Source organism: Arachis stenosperma, chromosome 2 (assembly GCF_014773155.1).
Source record: "Arachis stenosperma cultivar V10309 chromosome 2, arast.V10309.gnm1.PFL2, whole genome shotgun sequence".
Taxonomy (NCBI): Eukaryota; Viridiplantae; Streptophyta; class Magnoliopsida; order Fabales; family Fabaceae; genus Arachis; species Arachis stenosperma.
The window spans coordinates 88436018-88459198 of NC_080378.1; the positions used below are offsets into that span (position 1 = coordinate 88436018).

At 37.5% G+C, this 23181-nt stretch overlaps 1 protein-coding gene across 3 annotated transcripts; it reads left to right on the forward strand.

The window, feature by feature from the left end:
* The first annotated feature begins 14172 nt into the window (after positions 1-14172).
* LOC130960548 (single-stranded DNA-binding protein, mitochondrial-like) lies at positions 14173-18448 on the forward strand. 3 transcript variants are annotated; one of them, XR_009079156.1, is made up of 8 exons: positions 14174-14435; positions 15640-15719; positions 16160-16368; positions 16838-17046; positions 17128-17228; positions 17857-17916; positions 18015-18097; positions 18189-18445. XR_009079156.1 is itself a non-coding variant. In XM_057885964.1 (7 exons), exons 2-7 carry the CDS (start codon positions 15653-15655, stop codon positions 18029-18031), a joined length of 660 nt encoding a protein of 219 aa, XP_057741947.1. In that variant the 5' UTR covers positions 14173-14435; positions 15640-15652; the 3' UTR covers positions 18032-18448. The 3 variants fall into 3 exon arrangements, 2 of the variants coding, with proteins under 2 accessions (XP_057741947.1, XP_057741946.1); XM_057885964.1 differs by having other exon boundaries at positions 14173-14435; positions 16163-16368; positions 18015-18448; XM_057885963.1 differs by having other exon boundaries at positions 18015-18440.
* The last annotated feature ends 4733 nt before the right edge of the window (positions 18449-23181 follow it).

Genomic DNA, 23181 nt, shown 5'->3' on the forward strand with positions numbered 1-23181 from the left:
TGTTTTCTTCTCTTTCATATGTGCAGGAACAAGGATAAAGGCACTCTTGTTGAAATTGATCCAGAACCTGAAAGGACTCTGAAGAGAAAATTAAGAGAAGCTAAATTACAACAATCCAGAAACAACCTTTCAGAAATTTTCGAACAAGAGAAGGAGATGGCCGAAAATAATAATAATAATGCAAGGAGAATGCTTGGTGACTTCACAAAACCAACGTCCAAGTTTGATGGAAGAAGCATCTCCATTCCTACCATTGGAGCCAATAACTTTGAGCTTAAGCCTCAACTAGTTGCTTTAATGCAACAAAACTGCAAGTTTTATGGACTTCCATCTGAAGATCCTTATCAGTTTTTAACTGAGTTCTTGCAGATCTGTGAGACTGTAAAGACGAATGGAGTAGATCCTGAAGTCTACAGACTCATGCTTTTCCCTTTTGCTGTAAGAGACAGAGCTAGAGTATGGTTGGATTCACAACCCAAGGATAGCCTGGACTCATGGGATAAGCTGGTCAATGCCTTCTTGGATAAATTCTTTCCTCCTCAAAAGCTGAGCAAGCTGAGAGTGGATGTTCAAACCTTCAAACAAAAAGATGGTGAATCCCTCTATGAAGCTTGGGAAAGATACAAGCAGCTGACCAAAAGATGTCCATCTGACATGTTTTCAGAATGGACCATATTGGATATATTCTATTATGGTCTCTCTGAATTTTCGAAAATGTCATTGGACCATTCTGCAGGTGGATCTATTCACCTGAAGAAAACGCCTGAAGAGGCTCAAGAACTCATTGACATGGTTGCAAACAACCAGTTCATGTACACTTCTGAGAGGAATTCTGTGAATAATGGAGTACCTCAGAAGAAAGGAGTTCTTGAAATTGATGCTCTGAATGCCATATTGGCTCAGAACAAAATGTTGACTCAACAGGTCAACATAATCTCTCAAAATCTGAATGGATTGCAACATGCATCCAACAATACTAGAGAGGCAGCTTCTGAAGAAGCTTATGATCCTGAAAACCCTGCCATGGCAGAGGTTAATTACTTAGGTGAACCTTATGGAAACACCTATAACTCATCATGGAGAAATCATCCAAATTTCTCCTGGAAGGATCAGCAAAAGCCTCAACAAGGCTTTAACAATGGTGGACGCAATAGGCTGAACAATAGTAAGCCATATCCATCATCTTCTCAGCAACAGACAGAGAACTCTGAACAAAACAATTCTAATTTAGCCAATATAGTCTCTGATCTGTCAAAGGCCACTTTCAGTTTCATGAATGAAACAAGATCCTCCATTAGAAATCTGGAGGCACAAGTGGGCCAGCTGAGTAAGAAAGTTATTGAAACTCCTCCCGGTATTCTCCCAAGCAATACAGAAGAAAATCCAAAAGGAAAATGCAAGGCCATTGACATAGTCAATATGGCCGAATGCACAAAGGAGGAGGAGGACGAAAATCCTAGTGAGAAAGACCTCCTGGGACGTTCCTCAAGCAAGAAGGAGTTTCCTATTAAGGATCCTGAGGAATCTGAGGCTCATCTAGAGACCATAGAGATTCCTTTAAATCTCCTTCTTCCATTCATGAGCTCTGAAGAATATTCATCCTCTGAAGAGAATGAAGATGTGACTGGAGAACAAGTTGCTCAATACTTAGGAGCTATCATGAAACTGAATGCCAAGCTGTTTGGTAATGAGACTTGGGAAAGTGAACCTCCCTTGCTCATTAGTGAACTAGATACTTGGATTCAGAGAACTCTACCTCAAAAGAAACAAGATCCTGGCAAGTTCTTAATACCTTGCACCATTGGCACCATGAGCTTTGAAAAAGCTCTATGTGATCTGGGGTCAGGGATAAATCTTATGCCACTCTCTGTAATGGAGAAGCTGGGAATCATTGAGGTACAACCTGCCTTGTTCTCATTACAATTGGCAGACAAGTCAATGAGACAAGCTTATGGATTAGTAGAGGACGTGCTAGTAAAGGTTGAAGGCCTTTACATCCCTGCTGATTTCATAATTTTAGACACTAGGAAGGAAGAGGATGATTGCATCATCCTTGGAAGACCTTTCCTAGCCACAGCAGGAGCTGTGATAGATGTCAACAGAGGTGAGTTAGTCCTTCAATTGAATGGGGACTACCTTGTGTTTCAGGCACATAGCCATCCCTCTGTGACAAAAGAGAGTAAGCATGAAGAGCTTCTCTCAGTTCAGAGTCAAGAAGAGCCCACACAGTCAAACTCTAAGTTTGGTGTTGTGAGGTCACAACCAAACTCTAAGTTTGGTGTTCAAACCCCATATCCAAACTCTAAGTTTGGTGTTGGGACCACACTTAAATTGACCTGATCACCTTGTGGCTCCATGAGAGCCACTGTCAAGCTATTGACATTAAAGAAGCGCTTGTTGGGAGGCAACCCAATTTTATTTACCTAATTTTATTTTATTTTGTTTCTTTGTTATTTTTGTGTTTAATTAGGTACATGATCATGAGGAGTCACGAAAAAAATCAAAAAAATTAAAAACAGAGTCAAAAACAGAAGAAAAAATTTTTCACCCTGGAGGTAACGCAGACTGGCGTTCAACGCCAGTAAGATGCATCTGTCTGGCGTTCAACGCCAGAACAGAGCACCATTCTGGCGTTGAACGCCCAAAACAAGCAACAACCTGGCGTTAAACGCCAGGATGGTGCACGAAGAGGACAAGCTGGCGCTGAACGCCAGAAACAAGCATGAAACTGGCGTTCAACGCCAGAAACATGCATTACATGGGCGTTGAACGCCCAGAACATGCACCAATGGGCGTTTGAACGCCAGAATGATGCATGAAGGCATTTTACATGTCTATATGGTGAAGGAATGGTATTTGTTTTCACCTCAGGATCTGTGGACCCCACAGGATCCTCACCTCAGGATCTGTGGACCCCACAGGATCCCTACCTACCATATCCCCACCTTACCTTTTAATCCTAATCACACTCTCCTAATCCAAATCTCATTCCACTCTTCCCCATATCACACTTCCCAAAAACCTTCACCAATCACCTCAAATCCTCTTCCCAATTCTTCCATTCACCATTCACATCAACCTCCTCTTCCCCATAAACCCCACCTACCCTCATAACATTCAAATTCAATTTCCCACCCATTCCCACCCAAATGGCCGAAAACCCACCCTCCCCTCTCCCTATAAATACCCTTCACTTCTTCTTCATTTTCACACAACACAAATCCCTTCTTCTCCCATATAGCCGAACTCCCACTCTCCCTCTCTAACATATTCTCTTCTTCTTTTACTACTCTTCTTTTCTTTCTTGCTCGAGGACGAGCAAATTTTAAGTTTGGTGTGGTAAAAGCATAAGCTTTTTTTTGTTTTTCCATTACCAATGGCACCTAAGGCCGGAGTTTCCTCAAGAAAAGGGAAAGGGAAAGCAAAAGCTTCCACCTCCGAGTCATGGGAGATGGAAAGATTCATCTCCAAGAGCCATCAAGACCACTTCTATGATGTTGTGGCAAAGAAGAAGGTGATCCCTGAGGTCCCTTTCAAGCTCAAGAAGAATGAGTATCCGGAGATCCGACATGAGATTCAAAGAAGAGGTTGGGAAGTCATAACCAACCCCATGCAACAAGTCGGAATATTAATGGTTCAAGAGTTCTATGCCAATGCATGGATCACTAGGAACCATGACCAAGGTATGAACCCAAGTCCAAAGAATTATCTCACAATGGTTAGGGGAAAATACTTGGATTTCAGTCCGGAAAATGTGAGGTTGGCGTTTCACTTACCCATGATGCAAGGTGATGAACGCCCCTACACTAGAAGGGTCAACTTTAATCAAAGGTTGGACCAAGTCCTTATGGACATATGTGTGGAAGGAGCCCAATGGAGAATAGACTCCAAAGGCAAGCCAGTCCAACTAAGAAGACTGGACCTCAAGCCTGTAGCTAGAGGATGGTTGGAATTCATCCAAAGATCCATCATCCCTACAAGCAACCGATCTGAAGTTACTGTGGATCGGGCCATCATGGTTCATAGCATCATGATTGGAGAAGAAGTAGAAGTTCATGAAGTCATCTCCAATGAACTCTACAAAATAGCTGACAAGCCTTCACACATGGCACGGCTAGCCTTCCCCCACCTTATATGCCATCTATGTTACTCAGCTGGAGTTATCATAGAAGGAGATGTCTCCATTGAAGAAGACAAGCCCATCACCAAGAAAAGGATGGAGCAATCAAGAGAAGTTCCTCACGGCCCTCAAGAAGAACATGAGGAAGTTCATCATCAACAAATGCCTCAAGGAATGCACTTTCCTCCCAACAATTATTGGGAGCAACTCAACACCTCTTTGGAAGATTTGAGTCATAATGTGGAACAATTAAGGGTGGAACATCATGAGCACTCCATCATTCTCCAAGAAATAAGAGAAGATCAAAGAGCAATGAGGGAGGAGCAACAAAGGCAAGGAAGGGACATAGAAGAGTTGAAGAACATCATTGGTCCTTCAAGAAGAAGACGCCACTAAAGGTGGATTCATTCCTTGTTCTTTATTTCTTTCTGTTTCGGTTTTTAATGTTATGTTTAATTATGTTTTGTGTCTCTATTTCATGATCATTAGTATGTAACCATGCCTTAAAGCTATGAATAAATTCCATTAATCCTTCACCTTTCTTAAAAGAAAAATGTTTTAATTCAAAAGAACAAGAAATACATGAATTTCGAAATTATCCTTGAATTTAATTTAATTATATTGATGTGGTGACAATAATTTTTGTTTTCTGAATGAATGATTGAACAGTGCATATGTCTTTTGATCTTGTTGTTTATGAGTGTTAAAATTGTTGGTTCTTGAAAGAATGATGAACAAAGAGAAATGTTATTGATGATCTGAAAAATCATGAAATTGATTCTTGAAGCAAGAAAAAGCAGTGAAAAAAAAAATGGCTAAAAAGAGTATATAGAAAAAGAAGGAGCAGTAGAAAAAGCCAATAGCCCTTAAAACCAAAAGGCAAGGGTAAAAAGGATCCAAGGCTTTGAGCATCAATGGATAGGAGGGCCCAAGGAAATTAAATCCAGGCCTAAGCGGCTAAATCAAGCTGTCCCTAACCATGTGCTTGTGTCATGAAGGTCCAAGCAAAAAGCTTGAGACTAAGTGGTTAAAGTCGTGATCCAAGGCAAAAGAGTGTGCTTAAGAGCTCTGGACACCACTAACTGGGGACTTTAGCAAAGCTAAGTCACAATCTGAAAAGGTTCACCCAGTTATGTGTCTGTGGCATTTATGTATCCGGTGGTAATACTGGAAAACAAAGTGCTTAGGGCCACGGCCAAGACTCATAAGTAGCTGTGTTCAAGAATCAACATGCTTAACTAGGAAAGTCAATAACACTATCTGAAATTCTAAGTTCCTATAGAAGCCAATCATTCTAAACTTCAAAGGAAAAAGTGAGATGCCAAAACTATTCAGAAGGAAAAAGCTACAAGTCCCGCTCATCTAATTATAATTAATATTCATTGATATTTCTGAATTTATAGTATATTCTCTTCTTTTTATCCTATTTGATTTTCAGTTGCTTGGGGACAAGCAACAATTTAAGTTTGGTGTTGTGATGAGCGGATAATTTATACGCTTTTTGGCATTGTTTTTAGATAGTTTTTAGTAGGATTGAGCTACTTTTAGGGATGTTTTCATTAGTTTTTATGTTAAATTCACATTTCTGGACTTTACTATGAGTTTGTGTGTTTTTCTGTGATTTCAGGTAAATTCTGACTGAAATTGAGGGATTTGAGCAAAACTCTGAAAAAGGCTGACAAAAGGACTGCTGATGCTGTTGGATTCTGACCTCCCTGCACTCGAAATGGATTTTCTGGAGCTACAGAACTCCAATTGGCGCGCTCTCAACGGCGTTGGAAAGTAGACATCCAGGGCTTTCCAGCAATATATAATAGTCCATACTTTATTCGAAGAATGACGACGTAACTTGGCGTTGAACGCCAAGTACATGCTGCTGTCTGGAGTTAAACGCCAGAAAAATGTCATGATCCGGAGTTGAACGCCCAAAACACGTCATAACTCAGAGTTCAACTCCAAGAGAAGCCTCAGCTCGTGGATTGATCAAGCTCAGCCCAAGCATACACCAAGTGGGCCCCGGAAGTGGATTTATGCATCAATTACTTACTCATGTAAACCCTAGGAGTTAGTTTATTATAAATAGGATGAATTACTAATGTATTAGATATCTTTGGTCTCAGTTTTGTTTTATTCTTCATCCTAAGAGACTATTGATCACGTTTAGGGGGGCTGGCCATTCGGCCATGCCTGAATCTCTTTCACTTATGTATTTTCAACGGTGGAGTTTCTGCACACCATAGATTAAGGGTGTGGAGCTCTGCTGTACTTCAAGTATTAATGCAATTCTATCTTCTTTTATTCAAATGCTATCTTAGTTTTATTCCAAGATATTCATTCGTACCCAAGAACATGATGAATGTGATGAGTTAGATAACCCTCATTATCATTCTCACTTATGAACGCACGTGATTGACAACCACTTCCGTTCTACATGCAACAGAGCTTGAATGTGTATCTCTTAGATTCCCCAACAGAATCTTCGTGGTATAAGCTAGATAGATGGTGGCATTTATGAGGATCCGGAAAGTCCAACCTTGTCTGTGGTGTTCCGAGTAGGATCCTGGGAATCCGGAAAGTCTAACCTTGTCTGTGGTATTCCGAGTAGGATTCCGGTAATGAATGACTGTGACGTGCTTCAAACTTGCAAGTGCTGGGCGTTAGTAACAGACGCAAAAGAATCAAGGGATTCTATTCTAGTAGGAGCGGGAACCAACCAGTGATTAGCCGTACTGTGACAGAGTGCGTGAGCATTAGTTTTCACTGCGAGGATGGGATGTAGCCATCAACCATGGGTGATGCCTCCAGACGATTAGCCGTGCGATTGACAACCGCATAGGATCATTTTCCCGAGAGGATTGAAAGTAGCCACCGCTGATGGTGAATCCCTATACACAGCTTGCCATGGAAAGGAGTAAGAAGGATTGAGTAGAAGCAGTGGGAAGGCAGACGTCCGTGAGTCATACAGCACCTCCATACACTTATCTGAAATTCTCACCAATGAATCTACATAAGTATTTCTATCCTTTTTATTATTTATTTCCTATTTTATTCCAATAATCACAATTACCCTTTAATCTGCCTAAATGAGATTTACAAGGTGACCATAGCTTGCTTCATACCAACAATCTATGTGGATTCGACCCTTACTCACGTAAGGTTTATTACTTGGACGACCCAGTACACTTGCTGGTTAGTTGAACGGAGTTGTGAATTCAGGTGCTGCCACTTAGAAGCCTTCATCTCAAAATAATTAGAACATGAATCACAATTTCGTCCACCAAGGAGACATTTTCATTTTGTCTCCTGAGCCAGCAAGAGAAACTGAGACAATGAGACCCGTAGAAGCTCATCAAAGCTCAACACCATAAAGGAAGCCTAGAGAATGGAAGTCCATGAGGGGTTATCCTCATGATTTTATCATAGGTGATCCCTCTCAAGGAGTAACTACAAGATCCTCAACCAAAAGGCAATCCGAACCAAGCAATTTTGCACTCTTGTCACAAATGGAGCCCAACAATGTCAAACATGCTCTTGAAGATCCATCATGGGTAAAGGCCATGCAAGAAGAGCTTGCTCAATTCGACAAGAATGAAGTTTGGACACTAGTACCTCAACCGGATGGTAAGAAGGTAACGGGTACTAAGTGGGTATTTAAAAATAAACTTGGTGAGGATGGACAAGTTGTTCGTAACAAGGCTAGATTAGTGGCCCAAGGTTACAATCAAGAAGAAGGTATAGATTTTGATGAGTCTTTTGCTCCGTAGCTAGAATGGAAGCAATTAAGTTACTTCTTGCCTATGCTGCCCATAGGGGCTTCAAAATGTTTCAAATGGATGTTAAATGTGCTTTTCTTAATGGCTTTATTGATAGAGAAGTGTATGTGGCACAACCCTCCGATTTTGAACATAAAGATTTTTCAAATCATGTTTTCAAACTATCAAAGGCCCTTTATGGCCTTAGGCAAGCTCCAAAAGCTTGGTATAAAAGGCTTAGTGCCTTCTTGTTGGAAAATCAATTTCAAAGGGGTACCACCGACACTACTTTATTTATTAAAGTATCTAATGATGATATTCTTCTAGTTCAAGTTTATGTGGATGATATTGTGTTTGGATCGGCCAATGAGTCATTGTGTGAAGAGTTTGGAAAACTCATGACTAGTGAGTTTGAGATGAGTTTAATGGGAGAGCTAACTTTCTTTCTTGGCCTTCAAATTAAACAAACTCCTAGTGGTACCTTTATTCTCCAAGGAAAGTATGCACTAGAACTAATCAAGAAATTTGGCCTAGAAAATTCTAAACCTATGTGAACACCAATGCATCCTAACACTAAACATGAAAAGATGATAATGGTAAAGATGTGGATGAGACAAGGTATAGAAGAATGATAGGTTCACTTATGTACCTTACCTCTTCTAGACCGGATATTGTTCAAAGTGTGGGTGTATGTTCAAGGTTTCAATCTCACCCAAAAGAATCCCATCTTTCAGCCGTTAAGCGCATCATTAGATACATTAAAGGAACTAGTGATTATGGCTTATGGTATCCTAAACCTGATGACTTTTGTGTAGTAGAGTTTTGTGATGCAGATTATGCAGGAGATAGAGTGGATAAAAGGAGCACCTCCGACATGTGTTGCTTCCTTGGAAGCTCACTCAACATGTGGTCAAGCAAAAAACAAGCCACAGTGGCTCTATCCACAGCTGAAGCTGAATATATTTCTACATTTGCATGTTGTTCACAATTAATTTGGCTAAAAACGCAGTTGAAAGATTACAAATTAAAGATCAATAGTATACCCTTGTTTTGTGACAATATGAGTGCCATAAATATTTCAAAAAATTTTGTTTTGCACTCAAGAACAAAGCACATTGAAATTAAATATCATTTCATTAGAGAACATGTGCAAAAGGGAACTATTGATATTCAATTTGTAAAATCCGAAGATCAACTTGCGGATATTTTCACTAAACCCTTATGTGAAGACAGATTCTGCACCTTAAGAAACAGTTTGGGAATGATAGAATTAAGTTCTATTAAAAATTTGTGAACTTTTTTATTCTGTTTGGTTTTGTCTCGTAGGAAAGCAGGAGACAAATTTCAGGATGTGTTGAACGGGCCATGATACAAGGGGAGACTGAACTGAAGTTAATTATTTTGGGCCCACCAAATCTCTTTGACCTCACTCTGACCCGTTCCTCTTTTTTTTTTGTCCCTCCTTGATGACAAAAGGGGAAGGAGAAGAGAAAAAAGGCTGAATTGAAACTGTTATGTTTCATTGATTTATTGCACTATTTTACAGACCTGTTTTGATCATTCTGTGTTAGTGGATTAATTTCGAGTTGAGCTTTGATTGTCATTTGCTCAAATGCATGTGTGCTGACTGGACCATTGTGTTTTAGTGAAAAACAAATATTCTGCCTTTTGTATGTTGTTTTTATTTATTTTGCAGGTGATGCCAAAAGGGGGAGGAATGGGCTGAAAAATTGAAATCATGAAAATAGGGAATGAAGAAATGGGCTGAAAAATTGAAATCATGAAAACAGGGAATGAAATCCGTGTGGATTTATGATTATCCTTGTTATAAATTTTGTGTTTTTGAAGATTATGTTTTGTTGATATAATGCTTGTGATGCATTTGTTTTAATAATGTGGCTGCCTGGTTGTTAACATGTATTCTTGTGATTGAAGCAATGGATTTATCTTGATGAATATGCTTTCTATTATTGGAATAGGAATATTCTGATTCATCTTGGTAAACATGCTTGCTGAATACTTTATTTTTGGCAGATCCTTTAAGCATTGGATATGAAAATAAATGTTGAAAATTGCTGTGATCATGCCGTGATTAAAAATATTTTCTTACCATAAGTATGTTGCTCTAATTTGATTGGAAAATATTTTTAAAACAGCAATTTATTTTCAAAGATATTTTTGGTTGATCATGTTGTGTGTTTGAGCAGAAAATCAAATTATGGATAACAAATGAGTTTTAATTATCATTCAATTCTGCTCATAAATCAAGCCATTCAACATCTTACATTGAATATGTTGAATAACATTGTTGCCTTAGGCTTGATAAAAATTGTTACAGATATAAAGCTTCCCTTGGTAAAATAGCATATATTAAGGGAGAGTCATGTGACAACTTGAAAGGGGGAGAAATACAAATCTTCAAAGGGAGTATTCTTTACTCTAATGTTCAAATTTTTTTCTATTTCAATTTTAATAATGTTTGTCATTAAGGGAGAGATTGATGATTTTGAAAAACTCTAAATTAATATTTGTGATGACTAAACATTATTAATTTTATTGATTGCAAAATTATTAATTCTGATTTTGATGAAACATATGTTAATTAATAATTTTGTGATGCAGGTTTTTAATTGGGCCGAAAATAAAAGAATTCTGGTGTAAGCCCAAATTAAAGTTAACATTCAACAATGATACAAAAATTTTTTGATCCACATGGCTGAATTAATGGTTACATTACTTGGGCCAAAATTAAACTATTATTGCTACAAGTCCATATTAATAATTGTTGCTACATAATCCAATGCTTGGTCCGAAAATTAAAAGAAAAGAAAGCAAAGGTTGCAATGCTTGCAATGGATACCTATTTTCATCACATGCTGAATTTCAAAATTCATTTAACTTGTATTAATTATCTTGGAAACATGAAAGAGAAAAAGCAAAGTGATTTGATGGCTTTGATGGAAGTCTACACGTTGCTACACAAAGCATGGAGAATTGTACCTAATTAATTTATCTTTGATAATACTCATAGCTTTGCTTTTCCTTTTTTCTTTCTCTACTCTTTCTTCTCTCTCTCTCTCAGTCAGTTTCCATCAGGAAACATGGAAGCATTAGCAAGCTACCAACAACAAGAAGAAGGAGCTAGTAAAAAGACCATTACCATGATGGCAAGAAAACATAAAAAATGTAGTGGCTGAGATTCTTATTACTTATGGTAAGATATGGTGATGAGATCTTGGCTTCTTCATACCAAAAATGGTTAAAGGAGATTCGACCAGCAAGGAGAAGATCCTTGGAGGGATGGCTTGTCTCTGATTCTGCTCAACCACCACAGAAAGTAGCTAGGGTGGCTACGTGATGGAAGAGGCAGAGATTAGAACAGATGAAGCTATCATCATCATGAAGCATCAAGGGCCAGAAATTCATCTTGGAGAGCAAGCCAAGGATAGAGCGCTCGGATTGATGAAGATTGATGACCAAGGAAGGACTAGAGATATTTGCATGTTGGGTTTTGCATGAGTTATCTCTTCTCTCTCTCTGGCCGAACTGGTTTTATTTTTTGAAGAAGAAGAAGTTTAGCTTGGTTTGTTTGGTTCAACCATGAAGGCTCCTCTCTATAAGTAAGAGTGAACAGTCAGAGTTTAAAGCAAGGAGTTAGGAGTGAGAGTGCAAGGCACAGTGTTCTCAAAGCTACCTAAGCTAACAGATTTTTTTCTCCTTCAATGTATTCTATTTTGTAATTTTTCTGTTTAATTTTGTCATGTCTTGAGTCTTATGGAAAAAGACAGACAGTGAGGTTTGTATGAAAAAGTCATAGAGCGAAAAAGGCAGAGAGTGCAAAATTAAAAGAAAAAGCCATAGATGTCCTTAGAGGTCCTTTGTACATCTGTGTTGTGTTTCATGATTCTGTGGGAATCCCCTTGTAAGTTGGATTAGCACTTTACAGTTGAAATCTTGGCAGTGACGAAGTCAAGTTCGGTTTGGGATTAGATTCTGGACTTGTCCCAGATAGGAAGGGTAGTTCCTAGGGAGAATTGGTGCTTGTAATCAAGAATGATTATAGTGAAATTCCATCATCTTTTTTATGGAGACTGGATATAGGCTGCACTGCACTTAGCAGCTGAACCAGGATATATCTGGGTGTAATCTTCTCTCTCTTCTACTCCATTTCTGTTTCTGCTGCATAAGAGATAAAACCGAAAAATATCTCGTGCCAAGTGACGAGACAAAAAGAAAAGTCTCGTGGCTAGGGACAAGACAAAAATCAAAAAGTCTCCAGAAAGTATTACAAAGACCAGCAAGTGTTCAGAAGTGAAAAGGGGGCTAAGATTCAACCCCCTTCTCTTAGCCACTGAAACCATCAATATGCACGCGCATCTTCTAATGTGCCAAAACACATTCCCTCCTCGGGCTCTAGTTCCTCGTCACCAATAGCTTGGTTTATGACCTGAAAAAAAGGAAAAAAACAAATAAAACTCTACCTAATAGTTAACTATACAAAAATGGATAATTTCACTATCGAGTATAATAAATAAAACACACTACTGTAATTTTAGGTGCTAATTTCTTGCCATTATGTATGTTAACGTGGATGTTAACTTCGTGTAATTATAAATGTTATTCATATGAACTTATTGATTGCATAAAGCATAAATTTTACACGAATATTATACATATAAATAAAGTGCCAAAATTGACAGTTCACTAAATAGTACAATGTAAATATAAATGAGGATACAATTAGTATTATACTCGATACAACGAACATTGTATGACTATGCTGGTGGTTGAAATAATAATAACAATAGAACTAATAATTTATATATAGACATAAAAACTCGATATGTATGTTTTAATTTTTTCTTGTTTAATAAAAATTTGTCGATAAACAAAATAAAATGTTCCAATCTTTTAAAAAGACAATATAAAAATTTTATAGTTTTTTTATGGATTAATGAGCTGGTTATAATAAAATAATTTTTATATATTTATTTATTTTGAATTTTCTAAAAAAATTATTGTTATTAAGCAAATTTAAATAAAAAAACCATAATTTGATAACTAATTAATCATAAGGAGAAGGAATTAAAAACATGATTAATTATATCAAAAATAACATAAATATTTATTTAAATAAATATTATTTCCTTTGTCCACATATACAAAAAAAAAAAAGCATAAACAAAAAGGCCATAATTGATAGGATTTTAGACTAATAAGTTATAGTGCTTAATCTTTCTTTTCTATTGTCTTATTTGTTTCTTTTTTCTATTTAACCAAAAAAAATTAATGAACAAATTACCAAAAAATATTCAAAAGATTTAAATACTAATTACTAAAAAAAATTTAAATACTAAAAAAAGTACTTCTTATTTTAGAGATCAATATGATAAAAAAAATTTTAAAAATTAAAAAATATAACAAAAATAATAAAAAAATTTATTTTTATTTACATAAATAGCAAAAAAATAATTATCAAGAATGTTATGCATATAACTAAAGTGCTAAAATTGACAGTTCACTAAATAGTACAGTATAGATATAAATGCGCGTAAAAAATACACAAAAAATAATCTAGGTTATTACCATACTTTATCAAAGTTAGTGTAGTTTTTCATATTCTTGGATATTGATTGACGACAACAATCTCGTCGGGTGAGTCTGTCTATTATTCAAATTCTTCAGCACCGTTTGTCATAAATACTGTATTAAGGTCGAATTCAATTGCCATACAAATTACAATGATAAAGACGATTATTGTAAAATTTCTTCGCTTATACACTATTGTGCTTGGAATGGTGATATTTTTGTGATTTTTGAATGAACATAATTGAATTAACATAAGGTATATATTAGGGTAGGTTTCATGTTTCATATCTCCAATAATTGATGATAAATACTATAATAGACAAAGAATCAATTTCAATTATTTAATGTAATTGATATTATAATTACCATTCTTAATTATTATTATTATTATTAATCTTTATTGTATTCTTATATATAAAAATTAAATTATAAAAAAGAATATTAAGTATTGATTATAAAAATGCCTAATAAAAAAGATATGATTTTATAATTAATATCATTTTAATAAGAATATGATAAGTAGAATAATAAGAGAATAAGATATTGTTATTAAATGATGTAAATGAAGTAAATTATGAAAAATTTTAGGTAAATATGGTTGAATTTTTTCAGATATTTTTTTGGACCAATTTGGATAAATAATTTTTTTTAAACAAAATTGAAAACGGCGTCGTTTCCATGACCCCGACTCTGTCATGCCCTAACCTAATCTGACGTGATCACCTCAAGCCCAGCCCCAGCCCTCAACGTCTCTCTTCTCTTGTCTCTTTCTCGTCACTCTCTCCCTCAAGCTCAAGCTCTGTCACAGTCTTACCTCTCGTCTCCGGTCTCTCACTTCTCTCTCGTCTCGCACTCAGTCGCCGCCTTCCCTGCGCTCGCTTCGCACTCAAGCACTCGGGTGGTGGTGGTCGTCGTCTTCTTGCTTCGCCGTCAGTTCAGTCGATCAGCTTCCTTCACCGTCGGTCCCTGTGCAGGTGAGCTTCCTTTGGCCCTGTTCTTTCAGTGTCGATTTCATTGCTGTAAGTTGAATTTGTTGCTGAACGTATCACTGAGGAAATTTTTTTGTTGCTGGAAAACATCACTGCGTGGAATTTGTTGCTGATTATCATCACCGAAGCTTGAATTTATTGTTGTCTTGCTTAAATGATCACTTAGTTAAATCTTTTGTTCCAACAAATTCCCCTGTTCTTTCTTGCTCAATTTTGTTGCTGTAATTCATCTCTGCACCTTGACTTGGTTGCTGAAAATATCACTGAGCTAATTTTTTGTTGTTGCTGAAATCACCACTGAGTTGAATTGTTTCCTGATCATCATCACTGAACCTTGAATCTGTTGCTGTCTTGTTGAAAAAAATCACTTAGCTAAATTTTTTGTAGCTTGAATCTGTTGTTGTCTTACAGAAATAATTGCTTAGCTAAATTTTTTGTTGCTGTAAATCTGTAAATTATCTTTTTTTATGCTAAATCATTTGTTGCTAAAAATGATCATAGTTGAATTTGTTGTTGAAAATGAGGTTCATGCTCTTTGCAACTCAGAATAAAATTGTTCAGTTAAATTGTTGTTCTCATGCTCTTTGTTTGTTGTTTTTTGCTAGAATTTTAAAATTGTTCATGCTCTCTGTTTGTTCAGTCAAATTGTTGTTCCCATGTCTTCATCGCAACTCAGTTGCTTTTATGAAATTATTCTTGGTATTGATTTGTGACAAATACACAAATGTAGATATAGATGCAAATCAAAATGAAGGAAATCTTGGTCAAGCTTCAAATTTGTCCTATGAAAATATAGATGCTGGCTTTGAGATCACTCCTTTGATTTGATTTAATGACTGTGTTATCTTTTGCTTGCTCTTATTAATTTAAATTGAGAAAGTATTTTGTACTGGTGATTAGTTTATTCTCTTTTTGCATCATTAGTTATGTCTAAAAATTGATATTTGGTTGTTATTAATATGTTTGTAAAGACATGCATTTTAAGTTTTAACTTTTGATTTTGATTTTATTTTTATAATTTTACATTTTTATTTTATTATGACCGGGTCAACCGGGTGAATTAGTGACCCACCGGCCGAACCTGTGACCCGCTTGTATGACCGGGTCAAATACCGGTTCAGTTCTGATAACTATGGTTTAAACCCTTGCTCCACCTCCTCTTCTTTTTCTTCTTTGTTGTTATTTGCAGAGTTTTGCTGAAAATGAATTCGCTGGGTGTTAGACTTGCGAAGCATCTTCGTATCTCTTCTCTGAGCTCCTCTTCCCATGGTGTGTGTTACTCTTCCCATTTCCCCCATTCTTTTATTATTATTATTATTATTATTATTTCACTTTAAGTGTGTAACCTCTTTGAATAGGTTTTTGTTGTTCTCGTTACTAGAACACACTCATTTTATGCCGTAACCTTATTTTGAAGTCACTAAGATTACTAAGGTAGACTCATGAATGAACAATTAAAGCCATATGTTTTCTTATTGGCCAATGGATGAACTAAAATGTTTTCACATGCTTCTTTTTATTAATTAGACTTAGATTTTTTTTAATTAATCCCTGGTTTTGATTTCTCAGACTTATTTAGGTTGCACTTTCACTAAATATGTTTGAGCTGATCTTGTTTGTTCAAAGGAGAATTTCGACGACATGCGCTGGGGAAACTGGCTTGCTGCTTGAGATTATGTTTAACTGATTTTTATTCATTGAATTTTCAGCAGTTGGAATGACGAGGACGGGAACACAGTGGTACTCAACATTGTTAACTGAAAGTGACAATGATGAGGGCTTAAATGATAGGGTTAATGATGATCGAAAGAACGAAGAACTGGATGATGAATTTGATGATTTTCTTGGTAGCAAGCCCGATCTAGAACTGCAGGGTGTGGATCCAAAGAGGGGTTGGGGATTTCGGGGAGTGCACAAGGTATCCGATGGTACTCATTGTTTAATTGTTTATGGTTGTTATTTATTACTATAGACATTGCTAGAGATGGAATGTTGGTTTGGTATCTGCAGAAAACCTAATCCACAGATATAATATACTTGATGCCTTTGAAATGCTATGATTGCATTAAAGTTTTAATTCTGCACAATACAAGGTTTTAAGAGGGAATTAATTTTTAAGTATTATTAAAGCTGGTAATGTTTAAGCATGAAAAATTGAATTGATTCTGAATATAATTGTGCTGAAGCCAATTAAAGACAGTTCTTCACTAAATGGAGATCGAGTCTTTGAAGCCGAAGAAAAATTACCAGAACTTAGAATAGTTTCTTTTTATTTATTCATTTTTTTATTTATGTCATTCTTCCTGAGCTTAAAATGACAATCAATGATATGTTTTCCTGTTGCACTTTGTATACAAATATTTGATCACAAGAATGGTTTGAATTAGGCAATAATATGTGGAAAAGTTGGCCAAGTCCCTGTACAAAAGATATTGAGGAATGGGAAGAATGTAACGATCTTTACGGTTGGGACTGGGGGAATGTCTGACCAGAGAATCACGAGAGAAGTGGATATGCCAAGACCTGCTCAATGGCATCGCATTGCTGTGCATAATCACATCCTTGGGGCCTATGCAGTACAACAACTTTCTAAAAAGTAAGCATCAAGTATGCATAAAAGAGGATACTTGAATTTTGGTGTAAATGTTTCTGGCTCATGTTTGAAGCATCATTGCAGCTCTTCAGTTTATGTTGAGGGTGACATTGAGACTAGAGTTTATAATGATAGCATCAATGGTGAAGTCAAAAGCATTCCTGAGATATGTGTACGTCGTGATGGTATGGCAACCTTTTCTCTCCCCAATTGTTCTCCCACATGTACATTAATCTTTTTCTTTTCCTTTCCCTTTTTTTTATGTTTTTTTTATTTTTATTTTTATTTTTATTTTTACATAAAATGCTGTCGGTGATTAGATAAGAAAGACTGAAAGCTAGGTCCCCATAGGGTGCACTGGCTCTTCCTGGCATTCAGAAAGTACCTACAATGCTTATGTTTATTAAAGAAAGGAGGGGAATTTCTCGGGAGAAGGATGGCTTATCCAAAATTTAACCCAACTCATATCTTAGATATTTGTTTCATCATCATGAGTGAAAGCTTATGTTTATTAAAGAAAGGAGGGGAATTTCTCGGGAGAAGGATGGCTTATCCAAAATTTAACCCAACTCATATCTTAGATATTTGTTTCATCATCATGAGTGAAAGCTAATTGCTTATTTACAGTTAATTTTCTCATTCTAGCAATCACGAGCATTTTGGTTCACTCATCATTTAGTTAATTTATGGGTAAAAGAAAGCATTCTGCCATTCAATGTTATTGTTCCTTGTGTTCATGTTCATTTTTATTAATTTTTTCCCTCAAGCTCCTATCAAACTCAGGCTGTTCTTTTACCTCTATTTTATCTCCAGGGAAACTTCGTCTCATAAAGGGAGGAGAGAGCATTGATACAAATTCATTGGATGAATTGCGTAAGTCCTTTTAACTATAGTTCAATATTCCGGTCTGTACTTTTTGTCATTGATTTGCATTTCGTTGGTCTGACGCCATAATCAATTCATGCTGGCAGGAGAAGGGTTGTTTTAGCAGAAACCTGGAAAGTGGAAAGATTTTGGTGAAAATGTTATTCATGGAATGGAAAGCACGTGCTTTGTAAGAATCACATCTCTGTAGTGAGTAGCAGCATTTTTAATGAACAATATAAAGAATGCTTAACCTTGTTCATTATTATTTTATCTTTCAGCGTTCTGGATTTCAGTTTCCCATATTCTTTTAATATATGGGAAAGTGCAGAAGAACAGTTTTTCCCCCCTATAACAAATCATGTAAACATGAATATGAATGATACTAATCAAGTAACACTTAACGTCTACACGTGTGTAATTAGAATCCCCTTACCCCGAAAAGTTTATGTGAATGTTTTATTTAATCTATGAAAGCTCTATTTCATCTGTTATGCGTCACTCATATCCGGATAATTAGAATGGGAGACCAAATTTTAAGAGTGAATATGCAATTTAGTTCTTAAAAAGATGTATGTGATACGGTGTCATTTACATCATTCGTTGTCTAAAGTGATGTCATATTTTGACTTTCAAGTTATTTGATGTTAAAAAACTTTCAGAAGCTAATGCAATGTTAAATTTAATTTCCCAAGGATCTTTTGATTTTAAAATTCATTTAAGGAGTAAATAGATGCTAGGAAGTACTAGGGGTGTGCAAAAAAACTGGTTTCATTGAACTGAATTGAAACTGAACTGAAACCGTTTTAAATAAACCAGTTTTTTTAAATAAAAAACTGAACTGAAACCATAGTTTTTATGAAAAACCAGTTTATTAAAAACCAGTTTTTATGGTTCAGTTTAGTTTTAAACCAAATTAAAACTGGTTTTATTTAAACTCCAAAATTAATTTTACATACTCTTTCTTTCTCTTTCTCCCTTCACTCTCTCTCCCCTTTCTCTCTCTCTTTCTCTCTCTCTCTCCCTTCTCTCTCTCTCTCCTCTCCCTCTCTCTCCTTTCCCCCTCTCCCTCTCCCTTCCTTCCCCTCTCTCTTCCTCTCTCTCTCCTCTCCCTTCTCTCTTTCTCCCACTCCTCTCTCTCTCTCTCTCTCACCCTCTACCTCTCCTTCTCCTTCCTTCTTCTCTCTCCTCCCCTCTCTCTTCCTCTCTCTCTCCCCTTTTTTTCTCTCTCTCCTCTCCCTCCTCTCTCTCTCTCTCCCTCCCCTCTTTCTTCCTCTCTCTCTCTCCTCTCTCTCTCTCTCTCTCTCTCTCTCTCTCTCTCTCTCTCTCTCCCTTTCTTCTCTTCTCTCTCTTCTCTCTCTCTCTCTCTCTTTCTCTCTCTCCTCTCTCTTCTCCCTCCCTCTTTTTCTCTCTCTTCCTCTCCTTCTCTTTCTCTCTTTTTCCTCTCTCTCCCTTATCTCTCTCTATCTCTTTCTCTCTCTCTCTCTCCTTTTCCCCTCTCCCTCTCCCTTCCTTCCCCTCTCTCTTCCTCTCTCTCTCTTCTCTCCCTCCTCTCTCTCCCCTCCCCTCTTTCTTCTCTCTCTCTTTCCCCCTCTTCTTTCTCCTTCTCCCTCAATTCCCCCTCTCTCTCCCCCTCCTATCTCTTTCTCTCTCTCCCCCTCCCCCCTCTCCCTCCCCCTTCTTTCTTCTCTCTCTTCCTCTCTCTCTCTCTCTCTCTTTTTCTCTCCCTCCTCTCTCTATCTCTCCTCCTCCCCTCTTTCTTCCTCTCTCTCTCTTTCTCCTCTTTCTCCCCTCTCTCTCTCTCTCTCTCTCTCTTTCCTTTTCTCCCCTCTCCCTCTCTCTCCCCCTCCATCCCCCTTCTCTCTCTCTCCCTCCCTTCCCCTTCTCTCTCTCTCTTCCTCTTTTCCCTCTTTTCCCCTTTTGTTTCTCTCCTCTCTGCCTTCTCTCCACCTCCCCTCTCTCATCATCTTTCTCTCTCTCATTTTTCTCTTTTTTCTTTCTCTTTCCTATTCTTCTCTCTCTCCTTCCCTTATTTCTCTCTCTCATTCCCTTCTTTCTCTATCTTTTTCTCTCTCTTTTTTCTCCTTCCTCTCTCTCCTTATTCTCTTTCTCTCCTTTTTTTCTCTTTTTTCTTTCTCTCTCATTCTTTTCTCACTCTATATCCCTCTTCTCTTTCTCTTTCACTCTATATCCCTCTTCTCTTTCTCTTTCTTTTTTTCCAAAATAAGAGAGAAGGAGGAGAGAGAGAAGGGGAAGAGGAGAGAGAGGAGAGAGAAAGAGAGAAAGAGCGCAGAAAAGGAGAGAGAAAATGGAGGAAGAAAGAGGAGAAAGGGGAGGGGAAGAAAGAGCGGCAGAGGAGAGAGAGAGAGAGAGAAGAGGAGAGAGATAGGGAGAGAGAAAAGGGGAAGAGAGAGGAAAAGAAAAAGGTGGAGAGAGAGAGGAGACAAAGAGAGGAGGGAGAAAGAAGGGATAGGGAGAGAAGAGGAAGAGAGAGGAGAAAAAGGAGAGAGAGAGAGAGCAAAGAGAAAGAGAGGAAGAGGGAAAGGAGAGAGAAGAGAGAGAGAGAGAGAGGGAGAGAGAGAGAGAGAGAGAGAGGGAAGAGGACGAGAGAGAGAGAGAGAGAGAGAGAGAGAGAGAGGAGAGAGGGAGAGAGGACGGAGAGAGAGAGAGAGGGGAGAGAGAGAGGGGGAGAAGAAAGGAGAGAGAGAGAGGAGAGGAAGAGGGATAGGGGAGAGAGAGAATGAGAGAAAGAGATAGAGAGGGAGAAAAGGGAGAGAGAAGAGGGAGAGAGGGAGAAAGAGAGAAAGACAAAGAGAGGGGATGGGAGAAAGAGGGGAAGGAGAGAGAGGGAAAAGGAAAATAGAGAGGAGGAAGAGAGAGAAAGGAGGGGGAGAAAGGGAGAGAAGAAGATAGAGAAAGAAAGAGAGAAATGAGAGAGAGGGAGAGGAGAAGAGAGAGAAAAAAGAGAGAAAGAAGAGAGAGGGGAGAAGGAGAGAGTGAGGGAAGAAGAGAGAGAGAGCAGAAGAGGAAAAGGAGAGAGAGAAATAGAGAGAGAGAGAGAAGGAGGGAGGGAGAGAGAGAGAGGGAGGGAGAGAGAGAGGGGGAGGGAGAGGAAAAAGAGAGTGTGAGAGGAGAGAGAGAGAGTGGGGAGAGAGAGAGGGAAAGAAAGAGGGAGAGTGTGAAAACTAGTTTTAGCCTATAAACCAGTTTAAACTGGTTTTTTTAATTAAAACCAGTTTTATTTTTATGAACTGGTTTAAACTGGTGCACTGTATTATAAACTGGTTTAGAACCAGTTTCATATGTGACAAAACAGTTTGGTTCAGTTTTTAAACCATTTAAAATGGTTTAGTGCAGTTTCAGTTCAGTTTATAGAAAAACTGAACCATGCACACCCCTACTAGGAACATACTGCGATCGAAATTACATATTTACTCATTTTCAGAAAACAAGGCCTAATATAAAAGACCAGCTTATAATCATGCACTAGTCAAAATGTCACGGTAGAGCAAAACGGTTGTTGTATTGAAATTGTGCGTAGTCACTTTTGGTGCTGCTGGGAATGATATAAAATATGGGTGTAACTCGTTAGTGAGGTTCTACATACATTATAATTTAATTTGAAAAAGCAATACAATAAATATATTAAACTTGAGCTGACTTATTTTTATAATTTTTTTTTTTTGTAAATCACTCGACTCACTTGACGTACGTATAGTTTCCATCATTTGATTATAACTTTCATATTTAAACCTAAACTATATTTGATCCATCTCATTGTGATTTATATCAAGTCGGCATTAAACATTATATATTTATATTGGTACAAAAAATGGATTTTTATGGACAAGAGGGTGCTTCGATTGTCAATGGTTTCGACTACATAAACAGAAACGGATAAGCTGAAATCGAAGAAAGATGGTGCAAAGAGCGTCAAAGTCAAAAGATAGTTATTACCTTTTCTTAAGTAGCAAGGTTTGCTACTCGACCTTCAAGCCAAGTGGAGGATATGAGTGCGAAATTTGAAGAGTAAGCTGAAGAAATGTGAAACTTAAAAACTAAGGAAGACGTAGATGTCAGGACTTGGAGGTCAAGATTCTTCATGGTCAAGGCAAGGTCATGATTGAGAAAAAGGAGGAAGTAAGATAGTGGATAATATGTTTCATGGCAAGACCATCTCCATGGCCTATAAATAGTAGAAACTCAAAATAGTCCTGGGACTTCTTCGAAAACACTAGAGCATCACATATAGCCTCTGCCAAAATTTCCAGTCCCAACAACGCAACGGAAGACTATAGAGCACAAGTGCATGTAAGTGTTGAAAGTCCACTTTTATTTGCTTTTTCTTTTATTTTCTTTTTCTGTTTCTTTTCATTTATTTGCTTTACGCATTTTATTTTTACTTCGGTTCCTTAAGAATTTTGCTTGCTTTCAATTGCAATTTTAAAGTTTCATCTATTTTATTGTAATTCTTTATTATTTGTCACAATTCAAGCATCTCAAACATTTTGACATGAACGCTAAATAATTTTCGAATTGAGCCCACTCTTTTTCAGAGGAGTCGTATCTGCTCCCCGATATTTGAGATCTTGATACAAGCTTGATTTGACACCCTGTCGAGAAACCTTGCCGAGGTTACCAAAAATCAAGTGAAACAAATTGGCATGCTTGGTGGGATACTGGGTTAAGTAACGTGTTAAATTTTGCATGCGATTATGCAGTAGCAAGTTAATAATAACTGATAGAGCCTCTTTTTCGATGGATACGTCGGATAATGACACTGGTGAAAACACAAGAGGCCAAGAGGCAAATGCTAGCCCATCAAGTCGAACGACGAACCTTGTTATCGCAGAAGGAGTTCCTTCGACTGTACCTAGTACATGGCCTCGATATGAAGTATGGCTTCCATACAAATTGCCTCTAAATTATTCTCCACCATTGGAGAATCCCGACATGAGATATATAGGAGGTACAACCACGACAAGAAACAACCTCTTGTATAATCCTACACCTCCTATAGAATATCCTCTAGTGGGTATGCCAGCCAATCATAACCCTAATATGGCAAATTATAATGCTTATCAATATTTGATGAATAATTCCTCATATACAGAGCTAGGGATGGCAACGGGTCCCCATGGAAGTGGGAATATGCCCCCGCCTCCCACCCCCAAAAACCCTCCCCGTCCCTGTTCCATCCCCGTAACGGGACCCCGTACCCGCCATATATTCGGATATCCACAAATATCCACGGGTTTAGAGGAAACGAATAAA